The 23272-nt window shown below is 52.4% G+C and overlaps 1 protein-coding gene across 3 annotated transcripts in view; it reads left to right on the top strand.

Annotated features, from left to right (window-relative positions):
• Positions 1-19635, top strand: part of SLCO2B1 (solute carrier organic anion transporter family member 2B1) — a 46918-nt gene extending 27283 nt beyond the window's left edge. For all 3 annotated transcript variants that reach the window (XM_007080833.3, XM_042958532.1, XM_015536988.2), the window contains 7 exons: positions 2966-3068; positions 6519-6876; positions 9766-9931; positions 14334-14497; positions 16197-16261; positions 16587-16707; positions 17786-19635. In XM_007080833.3, coding sequence (XP_007080895.1) covers positions 2966-3068; positions 6519-6876; positions 9766-9931; positions 14334-14497; positions 16197-16261; positions 16587-16707; positions 17786-17969 — 1161 coding nt within the window. In that variant the 3' untranslated portion in view covers positions 17970-19635. The remainder of the gene's footprint in view (positions 1-2965; positions 3069-6518; positions 6877-9765; positions 9932-14333; positions 14498-16196; positions 16262-16586; positions 16708-17785) is intronic.
• Positions 19636-23272: the final 3637 nt, after the last annotated feature.

Here is a 23272-nt window from a genome sequence, read left to right as displayed (position 1 = left end):
ATTACCCCCATTTAACACCTGAGGTGCCGAGTTACAGAAAGATTAAATAACCCGACCACATGGCTAGTGAATGGTGGAGCTGGGATTCAGACCCAGGAAGAGCATTGCAGGACCTGGGCTGAATCGCTCAGCCGAGACCAAGAAGCAAGAAAATAGAAACAGCAGCAAAAGTTTGCCAGAATGAGAGAGAGAAACATAGGAGCATGGACCACAAAGATGAAGTCAGTTGTTATAACTGAACCACTTATTTGGTTCTGAGCTTTCTGGTAGTCAAAGGGAAAAGAGAGGCATGGCCTGTTGCACGGATCTCAATACGAGAAAGCCCGAAGCATGTCACAATCTTCTGTGAAGCTCAGATCTCTAGGCACTCTGCTAGAAACACGACCTCCCTCCCGCAGCAGGTAGGAAGTCTAGCAGATAACCCCATTCCCTGTGGCTGCTTGCCGTGGCCACCTGTGATGGAAGCTGAGGGCATCACCTGCCAGGATCAGCGTGGCTCCATGGGGCTGGGGTCACAGCTCCACATAGAGCTTTCCAGGAACCCAGCTTCCTCTGAGGATGACTCCCTGGAGGCCCGGCAGACAGGGTCCTTTCATGTGGGGGACCACACATGGTGTCCGATGTCCTGCAGGCTTGCAGCAGTCAACACACGGCCCCGAGAGGGGAAGTTCTAACCAGGTCACTAGCGCAGGCCTGCTGACCTGGGCAAACCACAACCAGATGTGTCCAACTCCAAATCACAAGGCTTTCGGTTTCAGGAGCTGGCTCTTAGTCAGGAGTTCTCAGAACAGATCTGGAGAGAGAGGCGGGAACTTGTGGAGAACACAGGACTGGAGCTAGGTCAGTGCTCCCAGTACCTACCAGATAAGGCCCAAGTAAAGTCCCTTAGCATGGCGCTCCCAACCGCCCAGCTCCTGCCCCAACAACTCTTACCCATAGTCAGGATGGCTTCCCCATCACTTTGTGCACTGATAGACCCCTTGCCCCAGCCACACTCCTGCTAGACTATGCCCTTGCTTCAAATAACCTCTTCCTTCCAGTCCACAAATCTCAAACCTCACTTCTCCTGGATACCTTCCCTGACCTCCCAGCTCCTGAAGGTCTGCCCCTCCCCTCTTGTCTCCAAACCCCATGCTCTTTTTCACAGCATGAGACAGTGTGGTACTATAGGACCCACATTTGAGAACCTGCTCTGCCCATTGCTCCCCAGGTGACACTTCCCCTTCTGGGGCCTCAGTTTCCTTTTCTGCGAAATAGGTGCGGTAATAACCCCTTCACCAGACTGCTACGGGAATCAGATGACACAGTGGATGTGAAAGTGCTGGGTAGACCATATCGGGTTGTACAGGCAGACACTGTGGTTGACTCTACTGTTTACATGAAAACAAGGAACTCACAAGGTTCTGCCTGTCCAAAGGTCGAGCCTGTCCTTCCATCCCTGATAAGAAATGCTGGGAAGTTAATAGTTTACCTTAGCCCTTCCTGCTTCCTGCTTCTGTTTCTGGGAAGTACCCCAGGCCTAGTACCCCTCCCTGGGGTCCCAGGACCTTCCTGCACCGCCCTCCATAGCTCAGCTAGGACTAAGAAAGGCGTAAGGAGATTCCCTGATTTTCTTAAAGACAGTGTGTCCAAAAGAAATATTATGTGAACCATATATGTAATTCTAAATGTTCTGGCAGCACATTCGAAAGTTAAAGACATTAATTTTAATAATTAAGTTAACCCACTATATCTAAAATATTCTCATTTTAGCACATCGTAAATATGAAAAAAACTAATGACGAGGTATTTTCCCATCTTTTTCATACGAAGTCTTTGAAATGCAGCCTGTATTTGGTATTCATGGCACATCTCAGTTTGGACAAGACATAATCCTGGTGCTCAGTGACCACACATGGCCGGTGGCTGCTGTGTCAGCACAACTCGAAGGTATAAATGAATAACAGGCCCCTGGTAACTTACCCAGAGTGGGTAAGACCCAAAGTGTGGGCTCTCAGGCCCCTCCACATAACACCACAAAGGTGCCTCCCAATTCTGCCTGTCTTGCATCAGGGCCTCCAACTCACAGGGCTTAGTGGATAAAGCATGAGTTTTCTACTCAGGTAAGCTTGAGCTCAGATCATAGTTCTGTGCAATGTTGAGCAAGTTACCTCACTTCGCAGCTTCTTTGCTCAGGTGTGAAGTGTAAGACCCCTTCCTTTGCAGGTCCCAGGGAGGATGGAGCAGGAGCCCACATACTGGTGGCCTGGAATATCCTGGAATCCCCATTCTGCTAGGCCCCTGGGGTACTCAGTGTGGACGTTTTGCCCTATTCCGAACCAAACTGAACCCACTTCTGAGCAGTGTACAAGCTTGCCTACATCACATTAGCATCTCCTTTTGATCTCATTTTTCTTCCAAGAGGCCAGCATTGGCCGCACCCATTGCCTGTTAGAGACATCTGTTGCGTTTCTTCTTTTCATGGATATTTATCAGATGCCCACTATTTTACCTCAGGCCCTATGCTAGGCACCAAGGTTTCAACAGAGAATAAGATAAAGATGATCCCTGAGCTCTTGCAGAGCTCAGAGCCCAGCAGAAGAGAGACCCTGAACAAGGTTTGACTTGGACGTACATGTATATGTAAGATCGTTATTTTCTCTTCAAATCAACTTACCTTCTACTCTGAATGCCCATCTTGCTGGATTAGCAAGACACTCAACTTCAGCCTTTCTTAGGGTTCCCCCACCAAGGTGAAGCAAAGGTCCTGAGGTCTTACAGGGTGTTGAGGCACCAGAGAGGTCTCACCCCCCAGCCAGCAGGCCTGTTCAGAGCCAAGAATAAATGGAACACTGCTGGCCCCTATTGCTCCCAATGAGGTGACAGCCCCATACCCTCTTCTCTTTCAGAGTGTTTCCGCACCAACAGGCATATCTGGGCAGAATGTCTGGCATCCAGCTGACTGCCTGGGTTGTGTGTCTTCCAGGGTGAAGATTCTCCCTCTGAGCAGAGTCTGCAGGAACCTCTAGAGAAGCAGGATGGCCTAGTCCAGATTGCACCAGACCTGACTGTGATCCAGTTTATCAAAGGTACGAGAGCTCAGGCCAGGATATGGGGAAGGGGGACCAGAGGGGCATTTGAGGCTGCACGGGATCCAGCCCCTTCCTGCCCTTCTTGATTTATCTTTCACACCTACAGGCCCCTCATGAGCACCATACGCTCCTGTAAGTCTTTGCTTATATGATCCCCTCTGGCTGGAACATTAGTTTTTATTGCTATCTATCAAAATCTTCCTTGTCCCTCTAGGTCAAGCTCAAGTGCTACTCCTCTCCTTCCCCCAACAAGCCTGGCTCTCCCTCCTCTCAGCTCTCTGAACCCTCAGGGCCAATAATCCTTGCTCTGCTTCTCTCAAGGACTATTAGGAGAAGCAAATGGGGTGATGAATGGAAAGCCTTTTGTATAATATAAAAAAAAAACAACTTTACTTATATAAGGTGCAATTATTATTTCGATTACCACCCGTGCCCTATTGCTATTATTCTGACCATGTCCTGGGACAGTAAGGTGAGCTGCCTATGGTTTAGGAGGGTGATAACCACAGGGTTTGCTTCAACACCCATCCCTGCCCCCACTGAGGACTTTTGAAAGAGGAAGTAAATTAGGCCCAATTCTTGGAAGTGTGTCCTAAGACTTGTTGTTGGGATGCCAGTAATCCAGCCCCCAGTTCTTCAGTATCCCCAGGACATGTGGGCGGGGGGGGGGGGGGGGGGGGGGGGCGGGGGAGGGAGCTGGACCCCATGGGGCTGGGCCTAGAGACAGGAGGGACTTTGACTTCCTAACCTCAGATCACCCACAGCTGCTGGAAGGCCCCAGCACACTCTCCATAGGAGAGTTTATTAATCACTGCTTTGGCTTCTGCCCAAAGGGAAGCTGGGGCCAATCACTGAAATTGGATCCTGGAATGGGTGTCCTGGGCAGATAGTCTCTGGCTGTTTCAGCTTCTCCATGAGCCTAGAGGAGATTGAGGCAGGGCTAGCCATAGGCCCTGAAGTTGGTCAGCAAGCTTGACTTCTGAGCTTTACTGCTGAGTTCTGGGGAGATCATTGTGACCTGAGGTTTGGCCTTGACCATATGGGACCATGGGGGAGCCAGAGGGAGGAGGAATCATGGCCCTTAGCTGCAGGAGGCCTAAACTCTTAGGGGAAAACAGTCCCTGAGTTAGAGAAGGTCCTTGTCTGGGGGAAACATAGTCCCTGTGCTGGGAGAGATCCTATTCAATGAGAGAGACACAATCTCTGTGCTGGGGGGCGGGCGGGGGGGGGGGCTGTCTAATGGAGGATACATAGACCCTGAATGGAGGGAGAAAATGCTTTGTCTAATGGAGGAGAGGTGGCCTCTGTGCTGGAGGAGGCCCTTGTCTGATGGGAAAGATACTATTGTTGAGTTAAGGGAGGCCCTTGACAAATGGGAGAAACATAGTCCCTAAAGTGAGGGAAGACCTGGCCTCTGAGCTGTGAGAGGCTCCTGTCTGATAAGAAAGACATGGTCTCTGAATGGGAAGAAGCCCTAGCTTATGTGATAGAGGAGACACTGTACTCAGCTAAGGGAGGTAGCTACCTAATGGAGGTGCCCCTGGAGTTCCCCTTTAGGTATCCCTAAGTGAAAGGCATAGCCCTGCCTCTAGGAATTTTCCATCTGTTCTAGGGATAGGCTGAAGATGTTGAAGAGAGATAGAGGATGGGTACAAAGTGCACTGCAATGATTAGCACAGGAGAATGGGATAGAAACAAGGAGACAGACCTCTGGAGTCAGGCAACCAGAGGGGGCACAGGAATGTGCGAGAGGCAGGGGAGGTAATAGCAGACAGAATGACCTTTACATTCGGAGTTAGGAAACCTCTGGAAACCCCTGGCCATGGCCTGGCCTCTCTAGGTGAACTTGGGTGAGTTTTATGGTACCGTCTGTACAATGAGGCCAGTCCTGGCCAGGGTAGCTCATGGGAGGGAAGGAGGCCAGAGCAGCTGTTTGGGGTAAAGGCCACATGTGATACCTTCTCATTCCAAGTGCTGGCTGAATGCGCTGCGTGGCAGGGACTCAGGACAGGAAGCAGGCCTGGGACAAGGAAGGGGGATTCCACAGCCCCAGCTCCTACCCACCCTGCCTAGATGATTTGTCTTTATTTTCTGGCGCCTAAGGAAACAGTTCCTGGCCTGGCCCAGAGGGCCAGAGGGCCAGCTGACTGTGCTCTGGCCATGCTCTAAGGACAGATAGAGATCTCAAGTGACAGAGGCCCTGGTCCTGCCACTGCAGGAACAAAAGGGACGCCCCACTTGGCCCAGAAGAGCCCCATGGCTGTCTTTCCCTACCAGTCCCTTTTGCTCCTCTGATCTTGGAAAGGCCTTTCCTCCTCTCTCCCCTACGCCTCCAGTTAACTTCCACCTCCCCTCCTGCAGGCAGAAACACGTCTTTTCTCTTTTGATGTTAGTGGAGAGAGAGTTGCGCATGTTAGAACAGGAAGCATTCTTGGCTGTCACCCTGGCTGCCCCAGCTGATGAAGGCCCCGAAGCTCTTTCAGACTTACCCCATGTTACATGCCCTTTGGGTTAGCAGATTTGCAGTGAGGAAACCTGTATGCTGGACATCAGTTTAGGAGCTAAAAGGAGACCGGGGAGGTCATCAAAGCCAGACCCGTCACTTCTATGCCTTTCTCCGTGCCTTTGTCCCTGCTGCGTCCCTATAGGGATTCCTTTTCCTTCAGACCCGTTCTTCAGGCCCTACCCCTGTCCTGCCTTGAGAAGCCACCCAGCACTGAGCCTGCTCAGTGTTCTCCTTCTCTGGAGGTCTTGGTCCTGCTCCAGCATCTTGATAGTTGATCTTATATGGGCCTGTTTGTCCATTTGTTCATTCCCTCATTTATTCCATAAATATTTATTGAGCGTCTGCTATGCCCCAGGCTCTGGAGATTCAGCAATTAACATAACAGTCAAAAATCCCCCTGCTCTAAAAGAAGTTTATATTCTAGTGGAGCGACTAGAAACTGGCTGAGTGAGTGAAACATGTGGTATGTTAGGTAAAGTGCTATGGAGAAATATAACTATTTATGTTTTGTGCTGGGGACACCAGAGGGAAGATGAAGGGCCAAGTTGGCTTGGAAAGAGCTAGAGCAGGACAGGATGAAAAGGACTAAGTGGGAAAACTACGATGTGAATGGGTAGAAATGGAATGAGGTGGGATGAGATGAATGAACTAGAATCCAATAGAACTACATGGAATCAAAGTTTGGATAGAATCAAACGGAAAGAAGCATGATTAAATAGTGTGCAATCTAACTCAATGGAATGTAATGAAACTGAGTTTCAAAAGCAGAATAGAATTAAATGGACAGGAGTCCATTGTAATGGGATAGAAGCGAATGCAGTAGAATGAAATGAGATGGGATGGAAGGAATAGATCTGTCTAAACTGAACAGGGCAGGATGGGACAAAAATGAAAGAATGGCTGGCCTGCCCACTCTGACCTTCTCCCCGCTTCCCCAACAGTGTTCCCCAGGGTGCTGCTGCGGACCCTGCGCCACCCCATCTTCCTGCTGGTGGTCCTGTCTCAGGTGTGCATGTCATCCATGGTGGCAGGCATGGCCACCTTCTTGCCCAAGTTCCTGGAGCGCCAGTTTTCCGTCACAGCGTCCTACGCCAACTTGCTCATAGGCGGCCTCACCATCCCATCGGCCATTATAGGCATCGTGGTCGGGGGCATGCTGGTCAAGCGCCTCCACCTGGGCCCCATGCGCTGTGGAGCCCTCTGCCTGCTGGGGGCGCTGTTCTGCTTACTTCTCAGCCTGCCCCTCTTTTTCATGGGCTGTCCTACCCACCAGATTGCAGGCATCACCCACGAGCCTGGGTGAGTGTATGCGAGAGCGCGTGAGCATAAGCAGGCGGGGAGACATGTCAGGGAGGGGGCCAAGACAAGGCCAGATGAATTAGGGGACCCATCTACCTCAAATCTCACTTTCCACCAGCACCTTCTCCTCCCCTCCCCACCTACCTTCAGAGCAGTGGGGCTTCTGTCTCCGGGTCTCCAGTGAAGGTGTTAGACATCACTAGAAGGGGCAGGGAACGTCACAGACAAGACAGTTTGGGTCTGCGGAGAGATGGAAGCCAAGGCAGGGCAAAGCCACTTGTGGGGATGGCATCTCCAGAGTGGCCAAGCCCTGTGAGCCAAGGGGAGGTGAGACAGAGGCCACGTCAGAGAGCAGGACCCAGCTCAGGCTGAGGAACACTTTGTTTCTGGCCAGAAGAAAGGCTGGCCTGGGAGCCTGCATACTCTCCATCCCTGGGAAAGGGGGGGCAGGAGTATAGAGAGAGGGGGTGAGCAGGGGGCTGGAAGCCATCTATCATGGATGCTGCAGAAGGGGCTTAAGCTCTAGGAAAGAGTTGGCTTACAGACCTCAAAGATTTGGGGTTTTTAGAGCCTGGCAACTAAAATTCTGTTGTCCCACGACCTTAAACCTTTATAGAGTTCTTTTTCCACATCTGGGCAGTACCAGGAGGAAAGCCTCTGATGCCTATCTCCCTTCTCCATCTCTTTGTCCCCCCACCCTGCCGCAGGCAAATGCCCTCTCCCAGTGGGGTCTGTCTTCGAGAGGATGTTGGAAGATACATTGCTGCCTCTTCAGAATGATTTCACTTTTCCCGGGAACTGCTCCAGGCTCAGGCTGGCCCAAGATGCAGCTAGAATTCCCCAGTTGTCTCCGTGCCCACCTCTCTCTGGGCACTTCCTCCCTCCACCCACATGCCATCTCTCCCCACCTGCAGGAGGCACAGCTCAGGGCCCAGAAATGCTCAGCTCTTCCCTCTGTCCCTGGTCCCACAATAAAACCTCTCCCCCATCTCCCTTTCCCTTCCCCTCCTTCCTTCTCCCTTCTTTTCCCATTGAGGCGACTCTGCTGCCTCCTGTCTGCAGAGCCCTTGTTCGAGGCATGGCTGGTGGAACTTTAGCCAGGCCCTCTAAAGTCCCCTGTTTGAGGAGCGAGCCAGAGCCTTTAAATGATTTGTAGAGTAAAGAGCAAATGGATATTTTAGCACCAGTTTTGCAAAAAGGAAATGGAAAAAAGTCACCTAGCACACATGCCAATTTCCCTTCCCTTCTGCCTCTCACCTTGATTCTGACATCTCATCTCACTGTGTTCTCCTCTTTGTGCAATTCACTCAACTGAGCTTTGGGCTCTAATTCATTGAAGAAGGCTTTTGGGACAAACTGAGCAAATTAAGGAAAATTTCTCATATTCCAGCCCAACTAATGATACTTACAGCTGCGAAGAACTGAGGGTCTCCCATGCTCCCAGCGTCCCGCCCAGTTCTTCCCATATTCTGTCTCATTGAATCTTCACAGGATCTCTGAGATGGGTCCTATCATTATCCCCATTTCACAGATGAGGATAGAGAGGCTCAGAGAGGTGAAGTCACCCACCCAGGGCTGTCCAGCTGGGAGGGGCCGAGCCTGAAGCCAGGGCTCTCCCCACAGGAGCAAGGCGCTGAGGAAGAGCCCCCAGCTCTCATCCACTCGGCCTTCCTGATGAGTGTCTGCCCCTGGATGGAGTCCCCTGGTGCAGCCTCAGTTCCAGCAGTGCCAGCCCATTCCCTCCCCTGCCTGGCAGAAAAGGAGGGAGAGATGATCTCCACACCCCGCCCCCCCCCACCACACACACACTGTTGGAGGCAGACCCCTACATGAGGGAAGGAGAAGGAGTAGAACTCACCTCTGCCCTGATGCTCTCCCACCCCGTCCCAACTCTGGCTACAGGCTGGCTGACTCAACGGTTGTCCTACTCACTTCCCCTGCCCCTGCTGGGCCTCTTCTCCAGGGAACCGGGATGGCACAAAGCTGGCCAGGCCTGCCACTCTGTCCATACCCACCCTAAGCCCACAGGACCACTCTGGCCTCCTCTGTAGCCTGGCCATAGGTTCCCTGGCAGGTTTTCTCCCTCTTAGTTATGAAGTCAGGTCACATTCTGAGTCCCAGGGGCCCCCTCTGCACCTCTCCCAGGGTGACTTACCCCTTGAACTCATCCTCTCTTCTGATCTCCTGCCCCTGTCCACCCCATCTTGCCCCAGCTGACTAGAGTGGGGGCACTCCTGGGACTTGGGGGCAGGCCCTCCAGAGGGAATTGGTGGGACTAAGTCCTGCAGTAGCCACAGTGAACAGGGTAGTGATGTGAGCTGAGAGGTTGTGAAACTACAGGATGGTGATAGGAGGGGGTCCCCACCTGAGCTAAGGGAGACACTGAGGCCCAGTGAGAGGCAGGGACAGGTCAGTGATCCTGCAGCTAGTCAGGTGCCCTGACTGGTCCTAACACACATAACTAGAATTTTCTAAGAAGAGGAAGCAATCCAGCTCATCAAGAAAAAAGCACTTTTCATCTGAGACTAAATTCTGGGATGAGTTTATCTTGTGTTCCCTAAAGAAGGGCCACTGAAGAGTGGAGATGCTTGCAAAAATTCAAAGTCTTGTAGGCTGTTGGGGCTAGAAGGGGTCTCAGAGGCCTCCATCTGACCGTGCTCCCTGCTTCTCCCATTGGGAGGCCTCCCGCAGCTTCTAGTTCATCTCCCTGCTTGCACATCTCCATTGCAAGGTGCCCACCACTGCACCTTCATGGAACAGCCCTGACAGTGAACAAATCTCTGAGTGGAGTTGAAACATCTGGGCATCGCTCTTCGGGTGGGGAGCTGGGCTGCAGGGGTGAGGGGGCCAGGAATCCAGGCTAACTCTGCCGGCTTTCTCTCCCCCCAGCAACTTGCCTGGACTAGAACAGTTTCCAGCCTGCAGAGGGAATTGCTCCTGTCCATTGGACGACTTTAACCCTATCTGCGACCCCAGCACCCATGTGGAGTACCTCACACCCTGCCAGGCAGGCTGCACAAGCCGGGTGGTCCAGGAGGCTCTGGACAAAAGCCAGGTGGGTCCGGCCTCTGACGGCTCCCTCTGCCTCCCTGGGGCTCTCCGCCCCTCCCTGTCTTTGTGCACCCATCACACTCTCCATCTTTGAACATTCTCATTCTGTGGTTTTTCCATCTGTCTATCTGTTGGCCAGTCTGTCTCCTTCTGTTGGCCGATGTAGAACATTATTCTCACAATAAACTTTTATCGCCAGTCTGGGCCCAGCCATGGGCCAGGCCCCAGAGCACAGGGGTGAACCAGATCTGGCTCCAGCTGTCTGTGCAGGAGAGAGGCAAAAGGAAACAAGTCAGGAATTCCAGGGGTGGTGGTAGGCAGGAAAAAGGGTCCCCACAAGTACAGACAAGGATAGAAGAAGATACATCCTGCCTAGAAGGGTCCTGGAAGGCTTTCTGGGAAGTGGCCTTTGAGCTGGATCTTCAAGGATGAGTGAGCAAACTAGGAAAGGGCTTTCCAGGCAGGGGGAGCAGCAGAAGCAGAGTCTGAGAGCGAGCACATGCACATGGCACACGCACACAGCGTTTCAAGAAACTGCAAAGAACTTGTTGGAGCAGAAGCATAAGGTTTCAAAGAGGGAAAGCGAGGCCCAGGCAAAGAAGAACCTTGAATGCCAGGCCACCAGTAGGGACCGTATCAAGAGAGTGATGGGGAGCCTTGGATAGGTTTTAAGCAGGCAAGTGACAGGGTCCGATCTGTGTCTGATCACACTTGAGACCACAGTGTGGAGGAAGGTGAGCAGAGTGCAGGCTAGGAGACAGGGAGACGGTGGGGAGGCTGGCACAGTGAGCCCGGTCGGTCAACAAGTCAGTCAACAAACCTTCGCAGAATCCCTCCTCTGTGCCAGGCCCTGTGCTGGGGACTGAAGACCCAGAGGCAAGAGGCCCTACCCTCAAGGGACTCCCAGCAGGGAAGAGAGGGCAGAATAATCATCAGCGTGCACTCTGTGAGCCTTAAAAAAGTCACCGAGACTAGCCACTCCTCTTTCCCTTTCTCCTCAGTACCCCCTAATGACAAATGAGGATAATATCAGCCTTCCTCAGGCCCCCAGGCTGTAGATTAACATGTGTGTGTGTGTGTGTGTGGGGAGGTGCTGGGGGGGGGGGGTACAGTGTCAGGCTGGTCATTATGACACCATGTCCCTGTCTCCAGGGCTCCCCACCTTTGTCATGCAGAACCTCTGCCTTTGCATCCTGCTGGGTATCAGCATCTAAGCCCAAGGTTCCTCCAAGTAGAGAGACCTGGACCCCACGGCTAGTGCAGAGTAAAGCACCTGGTCAATGGGGTTTCAGAACCAACAGGAGCCACCTGGGCTGTGCAAACTGTATTTGCAATAATCATAATCCCAGGCCTTGGGCCTCCTTAGCACTCACTGTTCTTGCCTGGTTTGATCTCCCTAAGACCCTTCCAGAGGACCCCAGGCCCTGCCAGCTGAGGCAAGATCCCCAAGAGAACAGTAAACGTTTGTGGATATGGGCCCCTGAGCACTAAGGCCAGGCCACCCAGTTCGAATCCCTATTCTACCTATAACTGGCTCTGTTACCTTAGGCAGATTATTTGATCTGTGCCTCAGTTTCCTGGTCTACAAAATGTAGGTGATCATAATGAGTACCCACTGTATACTAGCCACTGTGCCAAATGCTTGCCTCAGCTGAATTCATTGAATAGCAAGTGAAGAGCCATATGACATAACCTACGAAAAGCACTTAGCGTACCTAGTGGCTGGGACATTTTAAGCACTCGGTGATACACACTCCTGCTAAGTCCATTATACAGATGAGAAATGGAAGCCCAGGGAAGGATTAGGCATTGCCCAAAGCCTTAGTGCCAGAGCTGGGATTAAAACCCAGGGTTCTGGCCTCCCAGCCCAGCCCCCTCCCCAGAGCATCCTCAGAGGTTGTGTCTGGGTATAGTATTTGGGGGAAGGTGCAGCTGGGCCCTGGTCAGCATCAGGAACTGTCGCCCTGGCCTGGAATAGTCTCTGGCCTGCCTCTCCAGGTCGATGGTGAGCTCATGGGCTCAGGGCTGGGTCAGTCAGCGCCCAGCATGGCTACACTCAGTAACCATTTATGAACACGTAAAGGACCAGGAGAAAGATGGAAAGAGGTGGGTGCTTGGTGGGATCTGGGGCTCAGGGGGTAAGGCTGAATCCCCCTGGGGAGTGAGAATCAGAGGCAGCTGGAGAGACTGAAGTCATCCATAGGAAGAACTTCCTGCCAGAATTAGATGAATGTGAACGAGGGCTGGGAAAACCCCAAGAGAAAGGCCTCTCACTTTGTGTCCACCCCTGCAATCTTCTGCTCCCCAGAAAAGGCACGGGGGCAGGTGATTTCTCTTCCAGTAATCTTGCCTTCGCATATTTCTCTCCTTACCTGTCCCTCCATTGAAACTGGTGGGCTGCTTAGCCTGTAGGCAAAGGTCCAAATGGTGTGTGCTCAGCCTTAGCGCGTGCAGGAGCTCTGTGAGGCAATGGAAAGAGCACCCAGTTACCCAAGCCTGAATCCCAGGTCTCTCTCTTTCTCTCTTTTGCCTTGCCCTAATTTTATCTATTAAATAGCTCTCAAATCAAAACCCTTTTCTGTATTCTCCGCCCCCTCCTCCTGCCTCCCTACCACTCTCTCCACATGGGGCATCTTGGCCTGTCTTCGCGCCCCCCACCCTCCCCCTCCCCGGGCCGTCCCCTCCCAGGGGCCAGAGCAGCTTTTGTACTGTCAGGTCTTGTCCCTTCCAAGCTTACAATCTTCCCAAGGCTCCCAGGGTCCAGCTCAGGGCCTCCCAACCCTTTCCACCATGGGAAGTGTCTGAGGCCGCCAGGGTTGGAGGTGAGAGGCTGCCCCAGGCCGACCAGACCCCCTCGAGGGCTGATGGGACCCATCCCTGCACACCTGTCTCCCAGCAGAGGCCGAGGGTCCCTGGGGCACCCGGTCAGAAACTCTGATCTATGGGGAAGAGAAGCCTAGGCTTCCTGGCTTGCTTTGCTCCTGTGAGGCGCCTGAGGGCACTGGCAGTCTAGACCACTTCTGAAAGAATCCTAGGCTGGAAGTTTTCCAGGCCACGGCAGGGGGTGGGAATTTGGGCTACAGTCAGACACACCCTTGGGCCAGCCTAGGGGCCATTCCTTACAGTTTGAAAAGGAGTCAGCTTCTACTCAGACCTCAGCCTCTGGAGGGGTCCCAGTTTTCTGGGGGTCTCCTAGTAGACTTCACCCTGGCAGGAGGGAGGGCTAAGATTTATCCTCTGGCCCTGAAGCCCCCAGACCTCAGAAAGCTGTACTCCCTAGTACAAGTTCCACAAGCATATCGCGGTCAAAGCTTATTTCCAGATTCTGCTCACCTCCCTGGATTCCAGGCTCTTAGTACTAACCCGAGTATTTTTCACTTTCTGCCCCCTCATGGATGCACTCAGAACAATGTTTTCAATACTTCATCCAGCATTTTAAGTTGCTGGCAGTATGATTGGCAGGGTGCTGGTGCACTGTGTTTCTGGAAACAGCAGTCCAGGTTCCTCTTTTGTGTCCCAAGCTGTTCACCATGTCTTCCCAACGCAATCCTGGAGCGCCTCCCCTCTGCCCTCTCCCGCGTGCACGCTCTGCCACAGGCTCACTGAAAGATTTGCTAGGTTCTTTCCTGCCACTTTCATGGGATTTTGCATTTGACCTTCCCTCTCCTCATTTCAGTTTTCCTCTTGGAAAACTATTCATTCCTCAAGACCCAAATCCAACGCCCCTCTTCCAAGAAGCCTTCCTTGCCCTTCACGTGCTGAGCCAGGGTGCCCGCTGTGCTGTCTGCATCTCTCCATCCTTTTGGAGAGAAATGTCCATTTCCCCTTGAGAGTCTAGTCTGGAACCCAGTGCCCTGGAAGAGGAACGCTGAGCTGGAAAATCCGAGTTCCTTCCCCAAAACACTCTGTTACTTTGATTCCTTGTGCAGACAGTCGGGAATTTGGAACACTCTGGCATTACCAGGTGAAAGAAAGAGAGTGTGTGTGCACATGTGCGTGTGTGTATGTGACTGGGTGAGTGTGGATGTATGTGTGTGGGTGGGTGTGTGAGTGTATGTTGTGGGACTGTGGTGTGTGGGAGAGAGAGTGTGTGGTGTGTATGTGTATGATTGTGTGAGTGTGGGTGTATGTGAGTGTGGTGGGGCTGATGCTCTTCCAGGCCCCTCTCTCTTTTCTGTTCACCACTTCCCTCTCCCGGCAGCCTCAGCCCATGTGTGTGTGAACCGTGCGTGTCCAGGGTCGTGCTTGGCTGCAAGGGTCAGAAATCCCAGCCTCCAGCCAGCTCCACCCCAGCTGGCTCGTGCCCTTGGGGCCTTCTGGGGCCTTCTGGGGCCTTCTGGGGCCTGGGCCAGCTGTTTGCCCTTGGAGGCTCCTGAAGGCTTTTCTCTGCCCCCTCCCCACCCTAGGTTTTCTACGCCAACTGCAGCTGCGTGGTAGGGGGAGGCCCTGTGCCCGCGGGCTCCTGCGACTCCGCCTGCAGCCACCTGGTGCTGCCCTTCATGTTCCTGGTCAGCCTGGGTGCGGCACTGGCCAGTCTCACCCACACACCCTCCTTCATGCTCATCCTAAGGTGAAAGCAGGGGCAGGCCACACCTGGTGGATACCAAGAAGTCCTTAACCCTAGGCAGGACAAGGAATCCTGAGGGAGGGGTTCCAAGAAGGAGGCCACTCGGGTGTGCTGGGCCCCCCGCAACAGGCCAGGCTCTCGCTGCCCCGTCTTCGTCCTCATGGCAACCTGCTAAAGTGAAGTTTCCTCCCCATTTACAGATAGGAAAACCGAGGCTCAGAGAGAGTCAGATGTCAGCCCCAGGTCTTGTCACAGCCGCTGGGCGGAATAGTACTGGTGCCAGCACCAGAGCCCAGGTCCTCACTTGCCTCAGGGGACGGGCGGCCACACCTAAGGCCCTGCCCTGGCCACCCAGGCACAGCAAGGAGAAAGTGGAGTGTCCCCCGACTCCCTGCCCCCACCCTACCTGTGATGAGTGGGCCACAGGAGGTACATCCAGAAAACCAAGCCCTGTAAGTTGTGGCTCATGAGCCTTCAAGTCTATAAGCACTTGCCTGTCCACTGTGGACCCAGCCCACGCAGAGCACTGCTTCTTGGTTCATGGTCTTTCTGGTCTTTGTCCTGAGGGTGCCTGCTGGGACCGACAAATTGTTACCTAAGGCCAAAGTCAGCATTCCTAGGGTGGGGGCTGGACTAAGGGGACCTCAGAGCAGGACAATTCTAAATTTTCATCATGTTGGGATTATTTTGGTTCCCCATCTGTTTTCTAGAAAATGAGAAGGGGGATGGAGACCCTCATAAACACAACAAGACATGTAGATCTGTAAAGCAGCCTGGCCAAAAGAAAGAAGGTAGAGGAATCAGATGCCCTGGCAAGGCAGCCCGTTTAAGAGGAGTTACTGCAGTGCTCACAGTTACTGTGTGCTCACAGATTTTTTTTTTTTTAATTTTTTTTTTAACGTTTATTTATTTTTGAGACAGGGAGAGACAGAGCATGAACGGGGGAGGGTCAGAGAGAGAGGGAGACACAGAATCAGAAACAGGCTCCAGGCTCTGAGCTGTCAGCACAGAGCCTGACGCGGGGCTTGAACCCACGGACCGTGAGATCATGACCTGAGCCGAAGTCGGACGCTTAACCGACTGAGCCACCCAGGCGCCCCTCACAGATTCTGACCCTCTGACGCCCACCAGCTGTGGGGTCTTGGCCAAGTCAACCTGTCTAAACATTCATCAGTTTCCTTATCTGTAAAATGGGCCTGATGGCATAAACGACCTCATGGGGGTGAGGCAGGGGTTGCAGTACAAAATGAGTTCATAGGGAGCACTCCCAAAACACCAGCTGCTGGTATTACTACGAAGGAGGAGCCAGTGATTTCCGGGGCAAACTAGGCTGGGGCTTCACGGCACTTGGGGAAGTTGGAAGCCATGTCTGGCTGCCTAGCTTCAGGTTTTGCCAAGTGTAGGAGGAGAGGGGAATCTGGTGGGCCCAGGGGTAGGGAGAGGGGAGGCATCTGTGGCCAGGAACATAGGGAGGCCAGCACAGGACCCTGATGGCCAGTGGGGGTGCCTGAAACATGGGCGCTGGGCTCGACAGGTTGAAGGGAAATGGAGTATGGAACCTGAGCCCACCCAACCCCAAACCCACAGACCTTCAGACTGGGGGAAGGCTGGCCCCTGGGTGGTGAGAGAGCAGGGGATGGTGAGAGCCCCTTGAGGGCCGAGACCCTCTCAATCCTCATGTCACTGTGTTTCTGCTTCTTAGAGGAGTGAAAAAAGAAGACAAGACGCTGGCTGTGGGGATCCAGTTCATGCTCCTGAGAGTTTTGGGTAAAGAACCTTCCTGGGGCCCTTAGACACCCACTGTGTGCTGGGCCTGTGGCACAGGGATGAGCGGGACCCAGTTCCTGACCTTAGGGTTCACAGGCCCATTGGGCAAACTGGACCTGGTACCCTGGAGGTGGGTGTGCAAGCAGCTAGAGGGCCGTCCAGGGAGGCAGCATCTCACACCAGGGTGAGGGGTGGGCTTGAGGGCCAAAGACTTATGGGACAAGAGGCCCCAGTGGCTCTGGGGGGGTTGCATATGCCAGGGAGTAGGGGGGTTGGGTAATGCAGGATGCCAGGCCCGTTGTCCCCTGAGCATGTCCTCCTCCAGCCTGGATGCCCAGCCCAGTGATCCACGGCAGCGCCATCGACACCACCTGTGTGTACTGGGCCCAGAGCTGTGGGCGGCGGGCCGTTTGTCGCTACTATGACCATGACCTGCTCCGAAACCGGTGAGACCTGAGGTGGGGGGTGCCAGGGGCCCCATGGGGAGGCTGCCGGAAATACTCTTGGGGTCTCAGGTGGGACAGCAGCAGGGACGAGAGGCCCATCGATATCCCCCTGCTAGGCAGCAGGTGCTATATCCAGTACTGAGCTCACCAGTCCTGCGAGCTAGCCACTGTCCCCCCACTCTTCTGGATGAGGAAAGTGACCCATTAAAGCAGCCCAAGGTCACACAACTAACAGGCAAAGCTGGGCCTCGAACCCAAATGGTCTAACCATGGTCTGTGCAGGAACATGTGTCACCGTGGCGGACCATGGGGGAGGATCAGGGGAGCAGCCCAGCTGTGAGAAAGATGGGGAGTGGAGGTGGGGTTGGGAGAAGGCCAATTTAGGACACAGGAGGCTTGGGATCCAGCCCAGCTCTGTCTCTTTCATTGGAAGACCTGTCTTTTCTGGAACTCAGTCTTCCCATCTGTGTAATGGGGAACCCAAAGAAACCTGAAGGCAGAGAGCTGCTGGGATGGGATAGGGGGTTGAAGGGGACTCGCTAACAGGGCTGGGAGCAGGGAGTTGGTCACTTCCAGCTCTGAGGAGGGCATGGCTCCTGTGGGCTGGGACTGACTAGTGCCCTTTCTATAGGAAGAAAGATCAAATAAGAGCTTTGGTGAGTTAGGGAAAGAGTGGAGAGGGAATCCTCTTGTGGCAGGTGGGGTGATCCCAAGTTGCAACTATCAGGCCCCCTGAGCCCTTAGACAGAGAGGACTGTCCCAGGCTATAAGCCAGCTGGGGACAGGGCAGGGAGGATGCCCAGGCTTCTGCCTCCCTGTTCAGGACTGCTTCTGCAGAGCATTTCCCCCTTTTCCAGGGAAGGGGCTAATTCCAGGAGCTTCCCCATCTCCCCAACCAAGGCCATGGTGATAGGGTCCATTGCCCTGGGGCTGGAAGCCTCTTTTCCACCCGCAAGGTCTCAATGTCTCTGATCACACAATGGGTGATGATTGCTGACCCTACTCTGCCCCAGGCCAAGGCCATCTAAGCCCTAGACAAGGGAGGTCCTGAGTTGACAGGTCCCTTGCTCTTTTCCAGGTTTGTCGGCCTCCAGTTCTTCTTCAAGACAGGCTCCCTGGCCTGCTTTGCCTTGATTTTGGCCATCCTAAGGCAGCAGGACAAAGAGGAGAGGACCCAGGTCACCGTATCCATCCCTGGCCTACAGCAACAGCAGCCATTAGTGTCAGGGCCAGAAAAGAAGCCTGAGGAATTCAGAGCGTGAGCTGGTCCCAGAGTAGCCGCCACTGGGAATACCTCCTCTGGGCTCTTTGCCCAATATTGGGTGTCAGGAACCCCGTTTTCTAATTCAGACTCCTCTGCTAACTTGCTATGTGACTTTGGGCAAGTTTGACCCTCTCTGGGCTTTTGTGACTCATCTGAACCAAAGAGTTGTCTAGGGGTTTGGTGTGTTGGCCACTTCTAATGCAAGATGGTCTTCCCCCTTCCTCCCCCAGCCAGACAGGCTGACCTGACCAGGCTTTCCTGGTGGAAGGATTGCATATCTTTCTCCCAGGTCCTAAGATAGAGAAGTAGACAACAGTAGGCCAGGCTGCCCTGCACACCTGGTCCTAGCCTAGCTTTGCCACTCACCGGGAGCACCCTCTCTGGGCCTCAGCCACCACCTCTGCCAGGTGGAAATGGACTTGCCAGCTTTCAGGCCTCTTCCAGCTATGACCATCTGTGTGGTCAGTATGGACTCAGGTCTCATCCCCAGCCCACTCAGCCTGGAGGTGGGGCCAGGACAGTCTCCGACAAGAAGTGTCCATTTGGCGCCCCCTGGAGGCAGAGCCCTGAACTCTGAGCGGGACCTACTAGGGAGGGAGCTGGCCTCACAGGACATCCAGGCTGGTCGGGGCCTCCAGCAAACCTGGTGTGAGGGCCCCTGGGGAGTTTAGCTGAGGCGGAGGCTCGCTCTCTGGACTCAGGAAGTCCCAGTCCTTGCCCTCAGGGAACCACAGTCTGGGTGTGGCCTAGTCTCTGCCTTCAGGGCTCCAGTGGGGAGGGAGACCCAGGTCCCACACTTGGGCATTTTCTGACTTCAAAGACCACACTCTGCACACATTCACTGGTACTTATGCATTGCCAAGATTTCACTCTGAGCAGGGCCCACCAAAGTCACTGTTACTTTTGTGACTAGATCCTAATTTCACCATTTCCTTCCTGGTGCCTTACTCTTTGTGGCCTGGGGCTGTATAGATGCCTGGTTCTGTGATAACCATGTTTTGGGGGTAACATCTGGTTCTCTGTGATGCCTGAGTTGGTGTAAGCACCTGTTCTTTGTAAGTCCCAGGCCTAGAATGCTGGGACTTGTTAATGTCAGGCTCTATGTAATGAGCGGGTCTGTGGAATGCTTGTGTCTGAACCAACTGGTCCTTATCTTCAGTGGCCTTGTCTTGTTTTATGGCTAGTCTGGTTATCTCCCTGAGAGGGGGAGAGAGTTTCCCCCATCTACTCCAACCCATTCTGCTGCCACCACATACCTGACCTGGCTGGGACCTGCTGCTTGGGAGGCAAGAGACAGATCTGTCAGCAGCAGCTTCCCAAGCCCTGTGCTGGAGGCAGGGGAGAAGCTGGGGGGCAGGCGGGGGGCAGGAGGGCAATGCAGCTCTGACCCTCTGAGCATCTCCTTGTGGCAGGGCTTTGAGGCTCTCCCATGTGAAAGAGGAAAGGGAAGGCACAGAAGTTCTCACTCCCATTTTGATTCTATTGGCTGGTATCTTTAAATGTTTAACATCTATCTGAGCCTATTATTATCAATGCCAAGAATTTCAAATTCTCCTCCAACAAGAAGAGGCTGTTTACGTTTTATATTCCTTTTCCCAGGTTTTGCAGAAATAATTTGGAGTTATAGATACAGCTTATTATTAAATTTGTTCTTGCATAATGTCTCTTCTATTACAAAATTCCTTTCTTACAAACTGCATTAGAGTTTGCAACAACCACATTACTTCCAGCTATTTGGATTTAAGTTTTACTGGATTCATTATTCACTATTATTTCTTATATATGACATCTTTCCCTGTCTGTATATTCTGGTCTAATTTTCATTTGACTGGGTTACTTCCTCTAGTCATGGTTTCAGAAATGGGATCACGTCATGAAGTTTGTGAGGCTTCACCTGTCCAAATTGTCATTCACGTTTTACAGAAAAGGAAACAGTTCAGAAAAATTAAGCAACTTGCCAAGATCAGACAGAATATAAATGGTGAAGCCAGGGTTTTGTGCGAATTGAAGCTTATAAACTTTGGGGAGCCCTCTTTAAAAGAAAAAAGAACACAAAATTGGTAAGAAAGAGTGAAAATTTATCTCTTTGAAAACAATGAGAAAAGAAGTAAAAAAAAAACATCACACAATTCAGGAGAATAGCATGCTTTTTACTAACTCTTGTGCACACCTCTAAAATACATTTCCCCCCCTGACGATTGGAAGGATTTTCTTCAGCCTCGCTTCTGGTTCTGTCTTCTTTAGTGCCCATGTACTTCCAGGGCCAGGTAGCATAAAACACATTCATGCTATGAGATGACCTCTGGATATGATACCTTGATGTCACAATGCTGAGTGAGTTGGACAGTGAGGAGGAAGATTCCTAGAGGCCATTCTCTATACAGAAGTAGCTAGCAATGATTTATCTATATACAGAGGGGACTGAGAATCACATAAATATATCCCAATGAGCCCAAATTAAGGTGATCCCTAATTCAACTGCCCCTTAGCCAGATCCCTGAAATGCCCATGGCCCCTCCAACCACCTCACATAAAGAGAAACTGGGACACAAGTAGCTGGAGTAGAAGGAACTAGCAATCTTAACTGCTTGTGGTTAAAGCATCTTACTTTTGCAGATTTCCCAAGGATATGACAACCTGAACACATTGCAGAGGCCCCTTCCTGGGCCTAGAGAGAGACCCGGATACTCAAGCAGCATTAGCTTCATGCTGAATCTGCCTCTGGGTCAAGCTCAGCTTTGAAGGAGAAAATGAGGTCCTTGTGTTTAAAATCTCCCAGGCTGGTCAGGGCGAGGAGACTCCAGGAGTCATTGCAAGAGAGACATGGGGCTGAGAGCCAGGGGTGGAACAGGTCAGGGCTGGAGGGGTTCCCAGGGCCTCTTATGGCCTCTGGCCAATGAGGAGCCACAAGCTATTGCATCTGTGAGCTCACTTTCTTCTCACCCTGCCATGGGAAGTTGGGAGAAGTCATTAAAGTCTCCATGCTCATGTCAACTGGTGGTAAAATCTAGCAGTTTCTCCTGGGACCAGAACGAACATCTTGATGCCTGGCCTAGAGGCCCTTTGGCAGACCCACCCTGGAAAGTTGCAGGTCAGGCAGATGCCTCTCTGGAGCTGGGAGCCAGGAGCCATGATTGGAGTGCAAACAAATGAAGAGCAAGAACCCATAGCACCTTCAGCATTCTTTGGTGGCCACGTTGAATTCTTTCCCCCTAACATTCCCCAACACGGGCACTTCCCGCTACCTAGTAGGCCTGCTTCATCCCCACCCCACTGCTTGGCTTTCCATCCCACCTCATGAAGTCCTACCCAATCTTCCAGACTCAACTCAAAGGCCACCACCTCTACAGAGAAAGCCTGGTAGAGGTAATGGAGGGTGGATGACAACCACCTTAAAGACACTGATAAAAAGATATATCTCCATTAAAATTGCACACAGTCATATAAACACTTGTGCATCTGATTTCAGAGGCTGGAGACCATCTGAAGTCTGGCTGTAGACCTCTGGTGGAGTGGAGTGAAAAGAACAGTTTTAGAGTCAGTGAGATTTGGGTTCAAATCCTGACTGCCACTTACTCACAATGTGACCCTGAACAAGTGATTTAACTTCTCTGCATCTATTTCTTCACTTGTAAGGTGAGGCTGATCCTTCCTCTTTCCTGTCTCCCAAAAGTTGTGAAGACCAAATAATAACATACAGGCAGTGCACCTGATGACCAATATTTGTACGTTTCCTTCCCCTGTCCCTGAAAGAATTTAAGGCACACATAGAACATGGGGGCAGGATCGGGGTGAAGACAGAGGGAGGAGCCACCAAGAAGGGAGACACACTGCCCTGGCTGCAGCTCTGTTTGTCCCCTAATCTCTCTTCCACTGTCAGCCAGGGCTCAGCCTGCCCAGCCTTATCTCTCCCCACAGCCAGCCTGGGACAGCTTTTCTCAACTAGATTTACATTTTTATTGATTTTCTTTCTCCCTTCTAGAGCAGTCCCTTCCCCTGCTGCCCCTTTTGCTATAAAATGGGCTTACCCTGGGAAACAGTAGTTCTGGGGCTGACCAAGAAGTGATGGTTCAAGGATGGATTCATTCACCATTCATTCATTCGTTTGTTTGTTCAACCACCCACCCAACCAACAAATCCTACATGGCTGCTCTATGCACCTGTGCTGGCACTGCTGGGGACACAGTCACGTGTCAGATACAGTAAACTCCTAGTGTAAGCAGACAAGCTGACACACAGTGACAAAAACATGAGTAGTCATATAGGGAATAAAGAAGAGGAAGCCACAAACTCTTCCTGGGGCCATCAGGAAAGTCTTCCAGAACAGGTTAGATCAGAGCTGGCTTAGGAGATTAGGCAGGAAGTCCCCAGGTAAGATGAAGGGATTGGGCATGAGAAACACTGGGATGCACAAAGATAGGAAGACATGAGAGAGCAAGGTGTGTCTGAGATATGACACAAGAGCAATGTGGCAGGGGTGTACTGTGCTGGGTGGGGCAATCAGGTGAGACAGGAGAGCTGAGGCTGGAGACACCACTGGGGACTAAGCCTTGAGTTCCAGCAGAAGGCTTTGGATATCTTCCTGAGGGCAAGGAGAAGCCCTTGAAGCATTGATTGATGGATAATTCCATTGACTGGTTATTTTAAGTGGAGTGACATGACAAGATTTGTGTTTTAGAAAGGCTGCTGGCTGCACCATGGGGGCTTTGAGTGGTAAAGGGAAGCTGGAGGCCAAGAGCTCAGGCAGGAGGCTGGTGCGCTAATCAAGGGGAGAATTAGGAGGTCCTGAACCGGGTCAAGAGAGGCATCCTAGAAGTGGGGACATCTAAGCTGAGTCTTGAAAGATGAGTAGGAACACACCAGGTGGAGAAGCTGGGAACGGTGTCCAGGGAAAAGAAAGGGCACAGATAAAGTCTCAGCATACAGAAAGCTCCTGGCAGGCTTGGGGAATTTCCACTAGTTCAGCATGGCTGCAGTGTGGCCTAAGAGAGGGGTCATGGTGAGGGATGAGGCTAAAGAAGTGAGTCGGGGCCTTAAACTTCTCTCAATATTCTGTCTCTGGAAGCAAAACTCAGGTGGGAGAGAAGAGGGGGAGCACTGGCCACCTGTGCAGAGGTAGCTGTGTGGGACTGGGAGGGCCCTGGGTCAGGGGTGCTTTGTACTCAAAGCAGACCTTTCCATACTCAACAACACTTCACATTTTACACATTTTACACATTTACACATTTTACACATTTACACAATCCCTTCACACTTGATCTTCACGGTTTCCTGGTGAGGCATGTGGGACAAGGGTTATAT

Source organism: Panthera tigris, chromosome D1 (assembly GCF_018350195.1).
Source record: "Panthera tigris isolate Pti1 chromosome D1, P.tigris_Pti1_mat1.1, whole genome shotgun sequence".
Classification (NCBI taxonomy): domain Eukaryota; kingdom Metazoa; phylum Chordata; class Mammalia; order Carnivora; family Felidae; genus Panthera; species Panthera tigris.
The sequence above is the reverse complement of the archived record's forward strand: the minus strand, read 5'-3'. Positions and strand labels throughout refer to the sequence as shown.